The sequence below is a fragment of the Rhinolophus sinicus genome, chromosome 5 (genome assembly GCF_057876585.1).
Source record: "Rhinolophus sinicus isolate RSI-liver-muscle chromosome 5, RSI-T2T, whole genome shotgun sequence".
NCBI lineage: Eukaryota > Metazoa > Chordata > Mammalia > Chiroptera > Rhinolophidae > Rhinolophus > Rhinolophus sinicus.
The window spans coordinates 89,902,658-89,919,690 of NC_142505.1; the positions used below are offsets into that span (position 1 = coordinate 89,902,658).

General features: G+C 52.5%; 1 protein-coding gene across 23 annotated transcripts in view; it reads left to right on the forward strand.

The window, feature by feature from the left end:
* The window catches only part of TCOF1 (treacle ribosome biogenesis factor 1), a 37,984-nt gene that overhangs the window by 16,243 nt on the left and 4,708 nt on the right, over nt 1-17,033 (forward strand). For 10 of the 23 annotated variants that reach the window (XM_088798709.1, XM_088798714.1, XM_088798708.1 and 7 more), the window contains 10 exons: nt 3,922-4,056; nt 4,251-4,412; nt 4,549-4,755; nt 7,323-7,433; nt 11,582-11,765; nt 12,899-13,035; nt 14,605-14,718; nt 15,006-15,249; nt 15,782-15,867; nt 16,419-16,596. In XM_088798709.1, coding sequence (XP_088654835.1) covers nt 3,922-4,056; nt 4,251-4,412; nt 4,549-4,755; nt 7,323-7,433; nt 11,582-11,765; nt 12,899-13,035; nt 14,605-14,718; nt 15,006-15,249; nt 15,782-15,867; nt 16,419-16,596 — 1,558 coding nt within the window. The remainder of the gene's footprint in view (nt 1-3,921; nt 4,057-4,250; nt 4,413-4,548; nt 4,756-7,322; nt 7,434-11,581; nt 11,766-12,898; nt 13,036-14,604; nt 14,719-15,005; nt 15,250-15,781; nt 15,868-16,418; nt 16,597-17,033) is intronic. The other 13 variants (XM_088798719.1, XM_088798721.1, XM_088798729.1 and 10 more) reach the window with 9 other exon arrangements.

A 17,033-nucleotide genomic window follows, 5' to 3' on the forward strand; every position in this document is an offset into this window, starting at 1 on the left:
ACCTCGTCTGCCAGGTGCTCTGCTGTCGGGCTCCTGTGGCCCTAGCCCTCAGGAACTTCCCAGCCTAGAAGTGGGGTGTGGACATATACACGGATTATTCCAGCATGGGAATAGGGCTGAGATAGAGGGTGTGAACCTGGTCTAGCAGAGCATGGCCAGTGACAACATCTAGGGGTTTTTCAGAAGGGAAGACCTCTTAGAAGAAGTGACATGTAAACTGGGCTGAAAAAGTTGGCCAGGTGACATGGACTGTTCCAGGCTGAGAAACCCCAGCCCATGCAAAGGCCAGGGGGTGGAAGAGTGCCTGGCTTGGGTGAATTGCCCCAAGCACAGCATTCCAGTGGGATCACCGGGGAGACAGTGTGGTGGGGGCGAACTGCAGGGGGTTTGGAGCCAGACTGCCTGTGTTCGAGTCCCTAAAAAGTGATGTCATCCATCATGGCCTGTTAACTCTTCTGTAAATTGAAAATCAACCCTCATAGGGTTGACGTATTTAACAAGATCTCACCTGCCACACCGAGCAAGGGGCCTGCACACAGCAAGTTGTCGCATCTTCCCTGAGGTGGGCCAGGCTGCTGTGCCACAGCACCAAGCCTGGAAGAACTGGGAGAAGGGAAGGTAGCTCATTCCCTGCACTCACCCACCCACCGTTTATTGTTATTAATTGTCACTTTTTTTTTTTTTCAATAACTGATCTAGAAATTAGTCATTTCTTTTTTCCCTGTACCAGAGCACACATTTCTATGGGGTTTTTTGGTCCCCCTCTATTACCTTGTGGGACCCAAGGTCCCATGATTCTTCTACTGAGGTTTAAAACTGCATGGGCCCTTTCAGAATCCCAGCCCAACAGGCTCCTGTCCCCTTTTTTCCAAGCTGTAGGCACATTCCAGAGCAATACTTTAAAAGTTTCATTGTGCTGATCGCTTAAATATTTGTCTTCCCATTTGAGCCTCTCACCTGTACCACGAGATGGGTGTTCATTTGCCTTGGTTTCTGGAAGAATAAATTGGAATTTAGAGGAGTTGTTTGGTGACTTGCTTCAGCTCAGCCACCAGTGAGGGTCAGAGCTGGGCCTGTGTCCCAGAGTGCCTGCCTCAAAAGCCTTTTGCTTTTCCCACTTCCTTCTGCTGCATCTTGGCCAAAACTTCCAGCTGCAGAAATGGTTATGGTTTGGGGCCTGACTTTCTCTCACAGTGAAGAATAGAGCAGCTAACCCCTCTCTAGGGGCTTAGCCTTCTAGCCTGATGCCCTGTCAGAAGATGGAACCTTTCCTCGCTTCAAGAGGTCTGAAGAGCCTCTTGCTAAAACAGGCAGGGCTGGTATCCTGTGGCATTGTTGTACTTGGTTATCATTTCTAGTGGCTTTTGTAGAAAATATATATAGTCATGTTGTCTGCAGAAAAGGACAGTTTTGCTTTTTCCTTTGTGATCTAGATGTCTTTTTCTTTTTCTTGCCTATTGCACTGACTATAACCTCTAGTACAGTGTTGAATAGTAGTGGTGAGAGCAGACACCCTTACCTTATTTCTAATCTTAGTGGTAAAGCATTTAGTCTTAACACTGTTGAGTATGATGTCTTCATAGATGCCCTTTATCAGGTTGAGAAAGTTTCCTTCTATTCCTGGTTTGTTGAGAGTTCTTGTGAGATGGAGTTGGATTTTTGTCAAACGATTTTCTGTATTGTAGTGACCTTATGCTTTTTTTTCCTTTGTTCTACTTACATGTTACATTAGTTGATTTTCATTTATTAAGTCAACCTTGAGATAAATCCCACTTGGCGGTGGTGTATACATGCACCTTTTTAATTTGTTGCTGGATTTGGTTTGCTAATCATGTGTTAAGGATTTTTGTATCTTTGTTCATAGAAATAATTGGTCTGTAGTTTTCTTGTACTGTCTTTGCCTGGCTTTAGTGTCAGGGTGATACTGGCCTCATAAAATGAGTTGGATAGTATTCTTTCCTCTGTTTTCTGAAAGAGTTTGTGTTGGATTAGTACTATTTCTTTTTTAATAGAATTTACCAGTGAAGCCATCTAGGCCTGGGCTTTTTTGGGGTGGGGGGAGTTAATTACTAAATCAATTTCTTTTTTTTTTTTCTTTTTCGTATTTATTTATTTTGACCTTCAATATTATTTTATATTAATTTCAGGTGTACAGCATAGTGGTCAGATATTTAGATAATTTGGAAAGTGATCCTGCTGACTAGTATAGTACCCACCTGGCACTATACATAGTTATTATCATTAAATCAATTTCTTTAATCGATATTGGTCTATTCAAATTTTTTTTTCCTTCTTGAGTCAGTTTATATTTTATGCCTTTTAATAACTTTGTGCATAGTTAGTAATTTGTGCCTTTCTAGAAATTCATGTTTTCATCTCAGTTGTCAATTTTGTTGGGACAATCCATTCATAATGTTCCTTTATAATCCTTTTAATTTCTGTAGTCTATAGTGATGTCCTGCTTTCTTTCGTAATTTTTGGTAATTTGTGTCTTGTCCTAGTTCTTGGTCAGTCTAGCTAAAGACTTATCAATTTTGTGGTGTTTTTCAAGGAAACAACTTTGATTTCATTGAGTTTTCTCTATCATTTTCCTCTTTTTATTTCATTAATTTCCACTCAGATCTTTATTATTCCTTCCTTTACTTTGGGTTTGATTTGCTCCTTTTCTAGCTTCTTAAGGGGAGATTTAAATTTTTGATTTTAACTCTAATATAAGTATGTAAAGCTATCAATTTCCCTCTAAGGACTGCATTAACTTCATCCCATGAAGTTTGAAATGTTGTTTTTATTTTTATTCTTTGAACTGTGGGTTTAGAAGTCGGTAATTTCCAAATATCTGGGATTGGGGCATTTCTTTCTGTTGTTGGTTTCTATTCTAATCCTGTTAATGGCTGGAGAACATATTTTATATGATTTCAGTCCTTTTACATTTATGGCACGTTGTTAGGTCAGGTTCGTCTTAGTGTCTTTTTTCTACAGAAAAGACATTACTCAGCTCTGGATGACCGAGTGCTGTACTGATGAGCATCTTGGCCTTAAGTCATACATGGTCTAGGCTTTAAGGGATTTTCTTTCTTTAAGTCCTGACTCTCAATTTCATTTGTTCTCATGTGGAAGAGGGAATCTGGAATGTGGGGGATTTCTTCTGGCACTGATCAAATGACATCTCTGACGGAGGCAGGGGCCTTGACATGCTGCCGAAATCCTCATTCTGATTCACATTAGCAGGGCTTGCTTTCATGTTCCTGTCAAAGATTTCACTCTTCACTGCACTCATCCCTCTAGGTCTGTATTTGCTGGGGACCCGACAGACATTTTGGGAATTCCCTGGATATCAGTTTAGGTTAAACTGAAGAAAAACTCAAACAACAATGGTTTTCTATCTTGTTCTGCCATCTTCAGTACCTGGCTCCCACCTCATAGACGGCTGCTTAAGCTCCAGCTATTACCTCAGCATTCCAGCCAGCTAGGAGGAAGAAGACACATTTCCTACATGTGTCAGAAAGTCGAATGTGTACTTGACTTACATTCCATTAGCTGGAACTCAATCATATGGCCACCTAGCTGAAAGGGAGCCTAAAACACCTTTGCTCTGGGTAGTCTTATGCTTAGCTAACACTAAGAAAAGTGCTCACAATAATGAGTTTGAGTGCTATTATGTACCAGAAACTATGTTAAACAGTGTGAATCTCTCACTTAATCCTCACAGTAACCCTGTGGGTGGGCCTTAGTCTTATCCCTATTTTACAGAAGAGGAAACTGAAGCCCAGTGAGGTCAAATGGTTTGCCCAGCTTCACACAGCTATTAAATGGAGGCGCCAGAATCCAAATTCAGGCATCTGATTCCAGAATCAGCATTCTTGGCTGACTGCTGTACTGCATCTCACCTTCTCCCTTCTATAATTCCCTTTCTCCTTCCAGGTGAAGGCCTCGGTGAAAACCCCTCAGACCAAAGTCAACCCAGCTCCCACTAGAGTGGCTTCAGCCAAAGCAGCATCAGCTACCGGGAAAGTGGTCACTGCAGCTGCTCAAGCCAAACAGGGGTCCCCAGCCAAGGCAAGTGGGACCATAAGTCACAGGAAGTGCCAGGGGTGTGGTTGAGAGGAAGACCAAGCAGTGGCCCGAGCCTGGACGGGGCCCTACACAGGCAGGAGTGCCCTCACCACCATCACGCCATGAGTGGGGTTTAACCTAGAAAGAACCATGCTGTCTACTTCCTTCCTCAATATTGTTACCTCCTTGTAATTCAGGTAAAGCCATCGGCGAGAAACCCCCAGAGCAGTGCTCTCTCCGTGAGGGGTCAGGTGCCTGTGCCAGCTGTGGGGAAGGCCCAGGCCCAGCCGGAGCCAGTCGAGGAGGACTCAGAGAGCAGTGAGGAGGAGTCGGACAGTGAGGGGGAGGCACCTGCTCAGGTGAGTCTCAGGGAGGGTGGAGAGCAGCTGTGTGGTTCCCGTCTGTGCCAGGAGCCGCCCACAGCACAGCTGCGAATGCCCATCCAGCTCCTGTGTCTCTGCTTTCTCTTCCCTGATTCTGTTTCTGTCGCCCCAGGCAAAGCCCTCAGGGAAGACCACGCAGGTCAGAACTGCCTCAGCCCCCACAAAGGGGTCCCCCAGGAAAGGGGCTGCCCCAGCAACCCCACAAAAGACAGGAACCAAAGCCGCCCAGGCTAAGAAGCAGAAGAAGGGCTCAGAGAGCAGCAGCGAGGAAGAGTCGGACAGTGAGGGGGAGACACCAGGAGCTGTGACCCCCGCCCAGGTGAGACTAAACGAGGAAGCGGCTACAGTGCCAGGGCACCGCCACCCATCCCTTAGTCAGAACTTGGGCTCAGAACCAGGTGGGGAAGGAAGACCAGATGATGGCTCTGGCTCCAGGATGCCTTCCGCAATCCTTCAGTGAAACCTGCTGTAGAAAACCCCAAACCAAGGCCTCCCTGATGGAAGGTGTCCTAAGCACTCCCATATCTGCCAAGGCCTCCACAGCTTGAATGGACGTACCAATCCCATGGAAGGCCAAGCTAGAAACTCCCGCCAAGGCACATGGGGCCTAAAATATGTCAGAGTCACGGGGAGGCTTGGATGATGGTGTAGGTACCACAAAGCCCTGGGGAGCCAGAGGAAGTCACATCCCACCCCTGGGCCTGGGGCTTCACAGTGGCATGTGCACCTCCCCAGGGAGAGCGCATCTAGCTCAGTATGAAGCCTGGAATGTGGGGAGAGAAGAGTGAAGCACTGACTTTTATCTGGATCAGTTTCCCTCTGTCTGCCAGCAGAAAGCAGCAGGGGTGGCTGTGTCCTGCAGAAGCCCGGGGTAATAAACTCCAGGACTTACAAGACTTAGACATACAATGGAGATGATTGACAGGCCTGGTAGATGTGGTAGATGGCAGCTGACATTGAGCCTTGGTGTCAGGTGAGACAGTAGGGAGTGGTGACAACTGGGGCAAACTAGAGAGCCCTTGGCCCATCTAGATAGACAGTCTCTGTGAGCTCCAGCCAATTGTGACCTTGTAGAAATATACCCTCTAAAAGTATGTGGCTGGATCTTCTGTTTCTTAAGGAAGCTAGAAATCCCTGGGCCAAGGCCATGCTCCGTCCCCTTAGATTTGTTTTCTTCCTGAGTAAAACAAGCACTGAGAAGCCTGTTACATGCTCCTAGCATTAACCTCCATCAGTGTATCAGGCCAGCTATTGAGCATTCCATCTTGCTGATAGAGATAAAGGGATGCAAGATATTGGCCCTGCCCTCAAGGATCTTATAGACTGTAGGGCAAGGTAATGTGACTGGATTATTGGAGAAAATACTAGTAGTGCTCTGTCTGATGGAACTGGGAGAACAGATCTCAGGTCAGACGAGGTGACTGAGCTAAGCTTGAAGGGAGACCTGAGGCTCACCGGACACAAAAGTGGAAACAGGCACTCCACATGGGGGGCGGGGGTGTGCATAGTATGTGCCAAGGGAAGGGGACATGACGTCAGGTGGGTTCAGCAAAGGCCAGCCAACCTGTAGGCAACTGTCACTTCTACTAGTTGCTTGTTACTAGTAACATTTATGGAGGCCTAGTTGCTAGACTAAGACAACCAGGGTGCCAGCCATGTTTTGACTTGTGCAGCTTTTTTTTTTTTTTTTTTTTAAAGTTTGAATAGGTGGCTGTATCCGTCAGGACACCCTGATCTGCAGAAGGAAACCTAATTCGTAAGAGCTTAGGTAGTAAGGGGACTGCTTTCCCATGGCACTCCCAAGTCCCAGGGTAAGGCTGCTGTCCAGGGGGTTCCTTAAGCTCAGCATCAGGGGTGACCCAGATTTCTTTCATCTCCGTGTTCCACCTGCCCCATCGTCAGGGCTGCCATGTCTCCTAAAGAGATAGGAAATCCCCCAGCTGACTTCACCTCACCTTGTCTCTGTCCAGATCTATGGTGCAAGCGATCTCCCCCACCCTTCGCCCCTCCCCACCCTGCCCCCAACTTACTCATGAGGGGCCTGCAGTTCCCATGTTGGCTGGGAGAAAGGCCCGCCCTCCCAAAAGCCTATGATGGGGACCACCAGAACCAAGCTGGGTTGTGTTAGCAAGGAAAACACGGACATGGCACTTGCCGTGTGCATTTTAGTTGACCCATTTAAAAACTGGGAAATGACACATACAAAACAGCATCTTCTAGCTTCTCAAGAAATTGGAGACTCCAGCAACCTAAGCTTCACTTTGTTGGCTGGGCTGAGTAGTGGAAGGTGGGGCCTTCATGCCTGCAGGGAAGCACAAAGCTACCCTCTGCCCTGCCCTGAGCTCCCCTGAGCTGGTCCCCACCCGCACCCACTCCTCACTGCTCTCCCACTCCTCTGGCCCCTTAACTGCTGGTTCTACCCAGCCGGCCTCCCTCGTCGATGCCTGGCCTGACAGGAGGAGATGGCAGCCGTCAGAACACTGAGTCAGCTCCTGCGTTTAACTGGAGGTATTACTGCCAGATGTGAGCGGTGCTGGGGCCAGTGGCTCACCCCTGTAACCTTGTCCCAAGTTGCTGTCACCTCTCGTTCAGATTCGCAGCCAACAGCACTTTAGTGGGCAGGTGTTAGTGGCATCTGATTTATATATCCTTTTCAAGTTCAGAGTCAGCTCTGGCAGGAGGATAAGCAGAGTAGAGGCTTGTGTTTCCAGTGACTGTGGGACATACAGAGCCAGCAGCTGTATCCCCCCATGTGCATGCCGGAAGGGCCATGCTGCCTTACCTGCTGAGCCGGCGTGCGTGAGGGGCATTGCTCACCAGTCCCTCCGTTGTGCTCCTGCTCAGCTAACACCCCCCCACCACCATATTTTGTGCTTGTCCCCTCAGAAGGAGAGTAACTCCAAAACTGCCAAAAGCAAGACCCCGGCCCCAGCACCCCCGCAGAAGAATGCCGAGATGTCCTCAGAAAGCAGTGAGGAGGAGATGCCAGCGCCCCAGGTAGGCCGATCCTTCTCTGAGGACACTGCAGGCTCAGAGCTGGGCTGGCAGGCCTCTGGGGGACAAGGACAGGCCTTCCCCATTTAAACAGCACTTCACAGTTTCTAGAGCCCTTCTTTCCTCTGCTTTGACACCTTCGTCTTCACAATCACCCCATGAGGTGGGCAGCAGTGTCGTTGATCGTCCAGCTTCAGAGCCAGACAGTGCGGGGTCAGAGCCGGCTCTCCCACCCACCAGCTCTGTGATCCTGGGCACGCCTTAGCCATTCTGAGGCCCGAAAGTTTCAACTGTAAACAGGCAGGACAGCGTCCTCCCTCCTGCGTCTGCGCTGGCGCACGTCCACACTGCCTGACCGTGAGTGCCTGTTCCTGTAGGAGGGCACGTGGTGCCTGCCTGCTGTCGAATCAAGGCCCTATAAGGTGAAGCGATTTCCCCAAATTCTCATGACCCATAAGGAGCCGAGGGATGGGGCACATGCTGGTCCCCAAGCATCCTGTGTATCCCTGCTTCCTGTGTGGGACCAGGTGCCCTCTGTGAGGCTCATCGGAATCCCGTGGGCCTGCCCAGGACCGGCTCGAGCGCCTGTGGCACTGCTCCACGTGCTCTGCTGCTCCAGCCATCCTTCCCAGGTGGTGCCCTGAGGGTGGCACCAAGCCCACCTGCCTCTAGCTCAGAGACCCACGTCCACTGGGCTGGTATCCAAGCTTCTGTGTGACTCCCAGGCCTTTCTGGCAGACAGCACTGCCCTTTGTCCTCCTCTAGCCCCAAACTCCTGGAAGCTTCTGCCAGGCCCCTCGGAAATGCTGGGGTTCTGCAGCTCCCAGGCCGTTTCCCCTGACTTGTCATATCACGTGCCGATCAGCCCGTCAGGCAGGTCCGGCGCTGCTTGCACAGTGATAGGGTGCTCACTGCCTTTCTCCTCTCCACGTCACGAAAGTAATGCTGAACCAGCACAGCCTGGTCACTTCCTGTGCCAGGCTCTGTGCCAAGCCCCAGGCGTGCATTAATCTGTTTAATCCCCACAACAACCCTAGGAAGGTAGGTCCTTCTGTTATTCCCATTTTAAAGAGGAAGGAATGAGGCTCAGAGAAGGTGAATGCACGGCCCCAGTGTCACATGGCTGGTAACAAGTGGACAGACCTGGTGTTGGAACCCAGGCCGCCTGCGCTCTGACCCACGCCCTGGTCCTGCCTGGACACTCCCCTTTCCAGGGAAGGAGAGCAGGACTCGGGGCGCTGCTGTCTGCTCCTTGAGGGGGCAGCTTCCTTCTCCAGGAGGCTCTAAACAGCTGGGGGGGGGGGGGGCCGCTTTGCCCTTCTCTGCGGGGGTGGACTAACACAATTAAAATGAACTTCATGCTTAAACTGAACCATTTAATTGGTAGGTTAGTCCTGAAGATTCTGGAGCCTCTATTTAAAAAGAAGGGAAAAAAGTCGGCAGTTTGTGCATTCCCCTGGGAGGATTCAGGGAAAAAGGCACAGCCTGGGGACGCTGCTTCCTCCTCCGAACCGGGGGATTAATCCCCAGCTCACTTATTATGATTATTATCGTTATTATGCTTTTATCAAGCATTTCTCTATGGACAAGTTTCACTGTTTTTATTATTAGCCCATCAGTGGGGGAAAGGGTTTGATGCCAGGGTCGTGGGCAGAGCCCCAGGCTGGAAGCAGAGAGGGGGTGTAGCTCCATTCCCAGGCCCCCTCTGTGCTTCTGTCTCCCCACCTGCAGGGGATGGGGCCTCCCCTCTGGCTTTTAGGGGGGTGGTCTGTGGCTCAGCCCTGTTGTGCTGGCATTAAGCCCAGGTGAGGGTCTGTGCTGGAGCCTGGCATAGCTACCAAATTAAAAAGACATAGGCCCTCCCCTCAATTTCAGGTCGAGGAAGAGAGAAAAGGGAGACAGACCTGTAAGAAACCCAATTAGGGTATTAAACTGGAGGCTTCGCATGGTTGGTCCTGGAAGGAGCTCCTATCTGGTGCCTGGAGAACTGACTTCCAGTTCTGGTACCTGTTAGCTTGTCACCGTGCGTGAGGCCATTTGCCCTCTCCGAGCCTGAGTCCTCTAGACTCCCTGGGGGAATCGCTAGGGAGTGGGATTTCTCAGTGCCCTGGGATGGGGTGGCCCAGGATCTGTCCACCAGTCCCGCCCCAGACAGTCCTGAAAGAGGCCCTTGGAGAAGAGCTTCCCCTCTGGAACTGCCCTTCATCGCTGTGTCCCTTGCCCAGGGTCTGCAGCCTGGGCTAGTCAGTGGGGGGCTAGCCCACCCCCCACTCTGCTTCAGCCTGGAATGAGCACTGCCCCCAGGTTTGGTTCTGCAGACATCAAACCCTGCAGTAGGGAGTCCCTGTGTTCCCTCTGGGGCCTTACTGCCCAGCACCTAAGGGAGGCACAGCAAATGTTTAGGCTGCTTCAACTTCCCATGAGCCTTTTCTAATCACCCCAGAAGGAAGGCCCTCACCACTGCTATGTGTGCTCTGCTTTGCAGCTTCCAAAGCTCATCAGAGCCCCTCCAGTGGGTGAAAACAGACTGGCATTACTAACAGCCCTTTCAACAGAGGAAACCGAGGTTCACGAAGCGCAGGGCCTCAGCCACACAGGGAGGTCATGGCAGAGGAGGGATCAGAAGCAAGGCTCGGCCGTGGTCCCTTGTGCCCCTGAGCCCAGAGGCTGGGGCGGGCGGCGTGGGCAGGTGGAACGAGGAGGAGGCGGCGGCTTTTGCTGCTGAGCCGCTTTTAACATCCCAGACGCTATTGTTTCCTTCAGTGGGTTCGTTGCCTCTCTTCGTCCTCGACAATCTGTTCCTCTGTCTTCTCACATATATATAGATTCCCCCCTCCCTCAACTATAAGCCTTCTCCCACTTTCCATCCTTCTCTCTTTCATCACGTGGGCAGGAAGGCTCTGGAAGTGGCAGATCAGAGCAGCCATGGGGGCGGCTGTTTGGCAGGAGTAGGAAGGGCCCAAGCCCAGCAGAGCCTCCAGCCTTGGGCGGCACCTTTCTGCTTTGCTTCTCTCTTTCCTCTCCCACAGCACCCTGGGGGCGGGGGAGGAGTCAGGCTCCAGAGGTGGGCAGGGTGGTGAGGAGGAGACCTGGGTCCCAGACCCTGACCTCGGGCAGCTCCCCCCTGCTGCCCTGTGTCTCCCTGCTGGCCAGAGAGGGAGCAGAATTTGGAGCAGGCCTTTCCTGACCTTTGGGGAATGGAAAGCAGACGCCCCACTCCCTGGCTCACGGAATGCAGTGGGCACATTGACCGGAGCTGCAGTTCCAAGACTGGTCCACAAAATACCAGGGAGCAGCTGCTGCTTGCTTTTTCTTTGGCTGTCGTATTGGAGAATTTAAAGTGCGCCCAAAGATAGATGGGCCTCGAGTCCAGGCCCGTTTCATCCAAACCCTCCACTCAGTTGATCACGTTTTTTTGTGTTTTGTTTTTTTTAAAGCACAACCACAACACAATATCACACCTAGAAAATCGACCTGCCCAGTCGGTGTCCCCATTTTCCCAATTGTCTCATCAATGGTATTTTTTTTATATCATGTGTCCAAATAAGGGGCACACACCGCATTGGATCCTTTCAGTCTTAACTGTTGGTTTTTCTCATGTGCAGTTTATTTGTTGAAGACACTGGGTCAGTGCAGCTGGGTTATTGCCTCCTGGGCCACGTCTCAGGAGCTGCATCAGAATCTCTGGGGTGGGGACAGCTAGACTGAACAGCTCCCCAAGTAGACATGCATTGTGACCATTCAGCAGGTGTCTGTCTCTGAAGCCAGCCAGAGGAAAGAAGGCTGAATTCAGTGCTCTACCCCTGGCACTGCTTCTATTACGCTGTGTGACCTTGGGCAACGCTCCTCCCCTCTATCTGGACTTGTGTTCTTTCCCTCTGTACGAGGAGCTAATACTACAGACCTCAAGGGTTCGTTGTGAGGGGCAGGAGGGCTCCTGGGAGCTGTGAGGTGCTGGGCTGGGCCTCAGCAGGTACATGGGCTGGGAGTGAGCGGCAAATGCCCGGGGCAGCTGGCATTGCTTCTGTGTCCAGCTGCCCCAAGCTCTCAGGACCCTCTTGCCTTGTCACACCCTCCCCCACCCCAGTTTCCCCTCCTCCTGGCCCAGCCTTTAATCACTGGGGGGTTGTTTTTTGTTTTTGTTTTTCAAGGTGATTAAAACCCCTCTGATTTTTGAACTTAATCGTAGTCCAGCTTGCCCAGCTGCTACCCCCACACCAGCCCAGGCTACGAACACCCCAAGGAAGGCCCAGGCCTCGGAGAGCACAGCCAGAAGTTCCTCCTCAGAGAGCGAGGATGACGATGTGATCCCTGCTACGCAATGCTTGACTCCCGGTGAGTGCGGGGCTGACTCCCCTGCCGCAACCGCCAGTCTTGGGGCGCGCACGCACACACACCACTCTACACCCTGTTTCTCCCCTCTCCTCCCGCCCCATTGAGGCCCACAAGGGGAAGGACGCTGGCAGAGTCACAAAGCAAGTTGCTGGTCAGGGGAACGTGGGGCAAGGTCTAAAGAAGAGTTTTGTAACTGACCCTGAAAATGGAGAGTGCTGTGAGGGAGTAGTGAGCCTTCCGTTCCTGGGGGCACGTAAAGAGGGTTAGGAAATCCTGAAACAGACATCACAGGGAAGGATTTCATCTCTCAGTGGGAGACAGGACCAGAGCTGGGATTTCTTTGACTTGTGAGAATCTGATTCTACCAGTGATAGCAAGAAAATGGTTAATTATTATTTTTGTTATCATGACATTTTTTAATGAGGCTATAAAGCCTAATCTTGGTGGGCTAATTAGGAATAGCGCAAAAGAAACATCACCTGTAATCCCACTGCCTGGAATAATTACTGTTAACATTTTACAACTGTTAATTTGGATACCTCAGCTATACCTGTGTTTTTAGTGAGACTACTGTACAGTGCTCGGTGATCTTTACTTGATACATTGTTACATTACATATTCACAGCATGATTCCTGTTCTCTACCTACCTACCTACCGCTACCACTACAGTACCATGGTTTATTTGCCAGTGCCATCGGAGGAAGCTGAGGGTTTTGTTGGGCAGTTTTTTTGCTCTTATAAATAGTGCTGCTCGTGTAACAGTCTTTGCACATGACTGTGGTGATTCTCATGAGAGACTGCTTTCAATGCACAGGAAGTCTCATTTGGCACCGTTGCTCCCGCCCATTGCTCAGGAGTAGCAGCTGGGCCAGCTGAGGGGGAACGTTGTAGAGGCCTGAAGTGAGGGGAGGGGCTGAGGAGACTGGGGTCGCTGCCCCAGTAGCTCTGTGGCTCGCGGAGGCGAGCCTTGTAACATGAAGTTTGAGACAGCTCCTGCCTGGGAGGCTTGGGGAGGGCATCACACAGGTTGCTACTGCATAAGCCCTGAGTACGATAAATTGGAGATTGCCACCACTGGGGAGGCCGTGGGGTTTCTGTGCCCTGATGTGTACCCCATCCCACTCCATTTCAGCCATTAGAACCAGCGTGGCGTCCGTGCCCAAGGCCCAGCCAAGGACAGCCCTCAGAACCAGCGCTGTTGGGGCCAGGAGCAGTGAGGAGTCCAGTCGGGTGACAGAAGGCAAAAAACAGGAAGCACGAGCCACGCAGGTACTGGAGGGCAAGGGAGGGCTGTGTACACCAGCGGGGGTGAGGGGCCCCCCTGCTTTTCCCCTACGTACCCACACATGCCACTGGCTGGGACTGCAGTTGCTCTCACCAGCCCTGCAGAAGTAGCTGCCCCTCGCAGCCAGAGCCTCTCCTGCACGCTGGCTACACCCCGATCCGAGCTCCCGGATTACCTTTGAGTGGCCAGGAAGAGTTAATCTGGGAACATGGTACCAGGCAGAGCCAGCACTGCTCCCTGAGTCCCTCAGCTTTTCCAGCATGGTTGGGCTTTGGTTTTTGTTTTGTTTTTTCCTCCCAGTTTTGTGATGCTTTGAATAAAAGTTGGTTACCCTTTTTTAGTGTTCATACTAGTAACTTAATATCTTCCCAGCCTTCCCCATTTTCAGTGCATTTGTTTGTGGGCCTTGCCTGGGTCTAAAAGCTGGGCAGGGTACAGTTAATGGCTCGTTCATTGTTCAGATGACAAAGCAGCACGACCCCCTCGACAAGAGGGCTGAGACCTGTCCAGGATTAGGGAGGGCCAGGCCCAGGTCTCCTGGCTCCCAGTGCATTGCTCTTTGGGCCATGTCAGTTTTCCTGTTTCCTTACCCCTTCTTTCTGAAAGGGCAGGAGAGAATTGGGGGAGGCCAGAGGGGAGTTGGCCACCCCCAGCTCAGGGCTCACCATGAGCTGGGTGGTTACCGGGTCGTGTCACTGCAGCTATTCAGCCACTTAGCAAGCACGTGGTGCTGAGCGTCTGTCTGTCCGTGCTGGGCACTGGGGGTCCAGTAGGAACAAGACAGGGAGGTCCCTGCCCTGATGGTGTTCCCGAGTAGGGCAGCAGCCACTAAAGGAAACCAAAAACTGCAGTAGTCACCTGCTGGCGGGTGCTTTGAAGGAAACAACATAGACTGGAGAACAATGGGGTGAGCTGCTTTGGAAAGGATGAGCAGGGGTGGCCTCCCCGAAGAGGTGACATGGAAACAGGAGTAGCAGCCAGGCCAGGGTGAGCTGGGGAGCGCTCCAGGCAGGGCAACCCAGGTGCAGTGATCTTCTGGGGAAGCGCTGGGGGGTCGGAAAGCGGGAGGATGTAATGTGGAGTGAGGGGTCGGGCCTGAAAGGCCGCTGCCGGGCAGGTGGGGCTGGGAGGTGTACAGCGAGGAGTCATGCCCAGTTCTCTTAGCAGTGTTCTCTCCCTGATTGATTGCTGGTGGGTGTGGGAAGCACAAGTGGCACCAAGGAGACCATTGAGGCAATTGCTTGTCCCCAGTGAAGGCTCAGATTGAATGGTGAGGCCGGGGGTGGGGCCTGTGCCTCTTACCTCCCCTGGGCTGGCACCGGTTTTGGACTCTCCGAGAACTGTATGACTGGCTCATAACCTGAAGCCTGGCACCATATTCTGCCCAGATAGTGGCAGGGCCCCTTTGCCCACCCCTCAGTCCCCACTCCAGCCCCATGGCTCCCTGCTGAGACAGGTCCCCTCCCACTGAAGCCAAACGGGATCTGACCGGGCGTGGCACAGAGGGCACCTGAGAACCCAGCAGTCTCAGGGCTGCCTTTGGCTGTCCACAGGTGACAGACAGGAACCTGGCTTGCCTCCCACTGACCCAGGCCGCCCTGAAGGTCCTTGCTCAGAAAGCCAGTGAGGCCCAGCCTCCTGCTGCTAGGACCCTGTCTTCAAGTGGGGTGAGCTGGGGAGCCAGGGGCCCCACGCCCTACTCTGGAGGGGACAGTGATCAAAGGCCACAGACGGTAGAAGGGAGACCGAGGCAGGGGCCTGAGTCCCGGCACCAGCACTTACCTGCCCTGTGACCTGAGCACCTGCATGCTTACTTGCCCAGGTCGTGGCTGCCCGGCGTAGAGCGTTGTGGGAAGAAACTAGCACAATGCCTGGCCCTCAACTGAGGTTCATTAAGCACCAGATCTTATTTCCTCTGATTTTTCTTCCACTCTTTCTCCTTTCACCAAATTAGATTGACGGTGCTCTGGGAACACTCCCCGTGGCAAGCCCCCAGGGCACCCCTGTGCAGGCCAGAGTGACCAACAAGCTGAGAAAGCCTGAGGTTCCTGTAGTCCAGCAGGCCACGGCCCCTCCCTCGGGATGCCCGAGAGTCAAGGCTTCTGGGACCTCAGATGACAGCGACAGCAGCGGCAGCTCTTCAGGGAATGAGGAGGATGCTGAGAGGCCCCAGATGGCCCCGTTGGCTCACAGGCAGGGTGAGGGTCCCAGGAGGAGAAGGCTGGGTGGACCTGGAGCGGGGGAGAAACGGCCTGGTGGAGCCCTCGGCTCCGGCCTCTGCACTGGATCTCTGCTTGTTCTGTGACCTTGGCCTAGTCGTGCCACCTGGGCCTGTTTCCCCACCTGTACGACCCCAGAGGAAGTTGGTCCAAATGCTGTCAGAGACCCTCTGGCACTGTTTGATCGCTCCCAGCTTTTTGGAATCAGGCTCCCATAGCTGACCCCACACACACCCCAAATCCCAGGGCCATCCACCCCTTGCGGGAAAGCAGGGAAGTGTAAGGAGATCTCGGCAATTAGAATGGAAGGGTTGAGTATTCGGGTATCTTGCCTGGAATGCTGTGAATAACAGTTGACCTTGGAGCAAGAGGAGCAGATGAAGCCTTAGGTGGAAGGGAGAGGTGCATAGAGAGGGACCCGGCCATCCCAGGGGCCCTCATGAAGGGCTCTGCCCTACTCAGCTGCCAGGGGGTACCTGGGACTCCCAACAGGATACCTGTGCTCCTCCAGTAGGTCCAGCCCCCTCCAGGAAGGACACCTTGGTGGAGGAGACCACAGCAGAGTCCAGCGACGATGACGTGGTGGCACCTTCCCAGGTAACTGCACAGGGGAGGGCTGGCAACCTCGGGGGTCTTGGGTCAGGAGCCTCAGCCAGGCTCCGCCCACTTGGTGCAGCCTTAGGCTGAGGTAACCTCCCAGGTCAGAGGTCAGTGCCCTTCCCCTTCCCAGGGGCTCTGGGCTGGGTCCTGTCTGCGTGGAGCCAGGCCCCCTAAGGCCCTATTTTAGCATGAAGCCGTGAGTAGCTGACTCTTGGAGTCTGTAGAAAGGGCTCACCTTGATTTTAGGTGATTCCCATATAAAAACATTCTTTAACAGATGGTATTTCTTTTAATGTTATCATCTAGACACAAGCGCTAATGATTTTCCTTTTGCATTAGTAATAAGAAATTTCCTTTTAAATGTGCCTGTCTAAAGTATGTGTGAATTAAAATAGCACAGAAAGTACACACAAAGGGCTGGTGTGCGCCCCGCACAGCGAGAGGGCTGGCCCAATCGTAGGGGTCCCTGGGCTGGTTCCTGCACAGCAGGCCTTGCACTCAAGGGCCGGGTGGGTGGTCCTGGCCTCTTTCACACTGGGCTTCTTCAGTCTCTCCTCTCAGGTTATGTGACCCCTGGACTGACTCCGTCCAATTCCCAGGCTGCAAAGACCGCTCCCAAGCCAGACCTCACCTCCTCGGTTTCCTCACTTCCGGCCACCAAGGATGCCCCAGATGGCAAGCGGGCAGTGGAGCCCCAACAAGCAGCCACTATGTCCCCTAAAACAGGTGAGTCGAGGGCCACAGGAAGGCCTAGCAGGATGCGGAAGAACAAGGCAGTGGCTCCTCTTTTCCCTTCCTTAGGAGTAGTCCCACCAGCAAGCACATCCTCCTGTCTGTCACTAGGGCCTCTCCAAGTTAGGCCTGGTACCCCTGCATCAAACCTGGAGGTGCTCCTCAAGGTGATGGGGGTGGGGCCCATGCGCAGGTGTCCGGCTCCAAGTCTGGGGCAGCCTGAAGTCAGGGTATCCAGCACTGGGATGCTGGTGCACCTGGCGGGGTGACCCTTGCCATAGAGGAAGTGCACCCTGGCTTTGGAGCAGGCCTCAGCTCTCTCTGGCTGTCCCTGTTGACTTCTCTTCCTGATAAATGGGCTCCTGGTGTGGGGTATAGAGATTCAGGGAGCTCAGATGAAAGACAGAAGTCATTTTGGGAGAAATGACAAA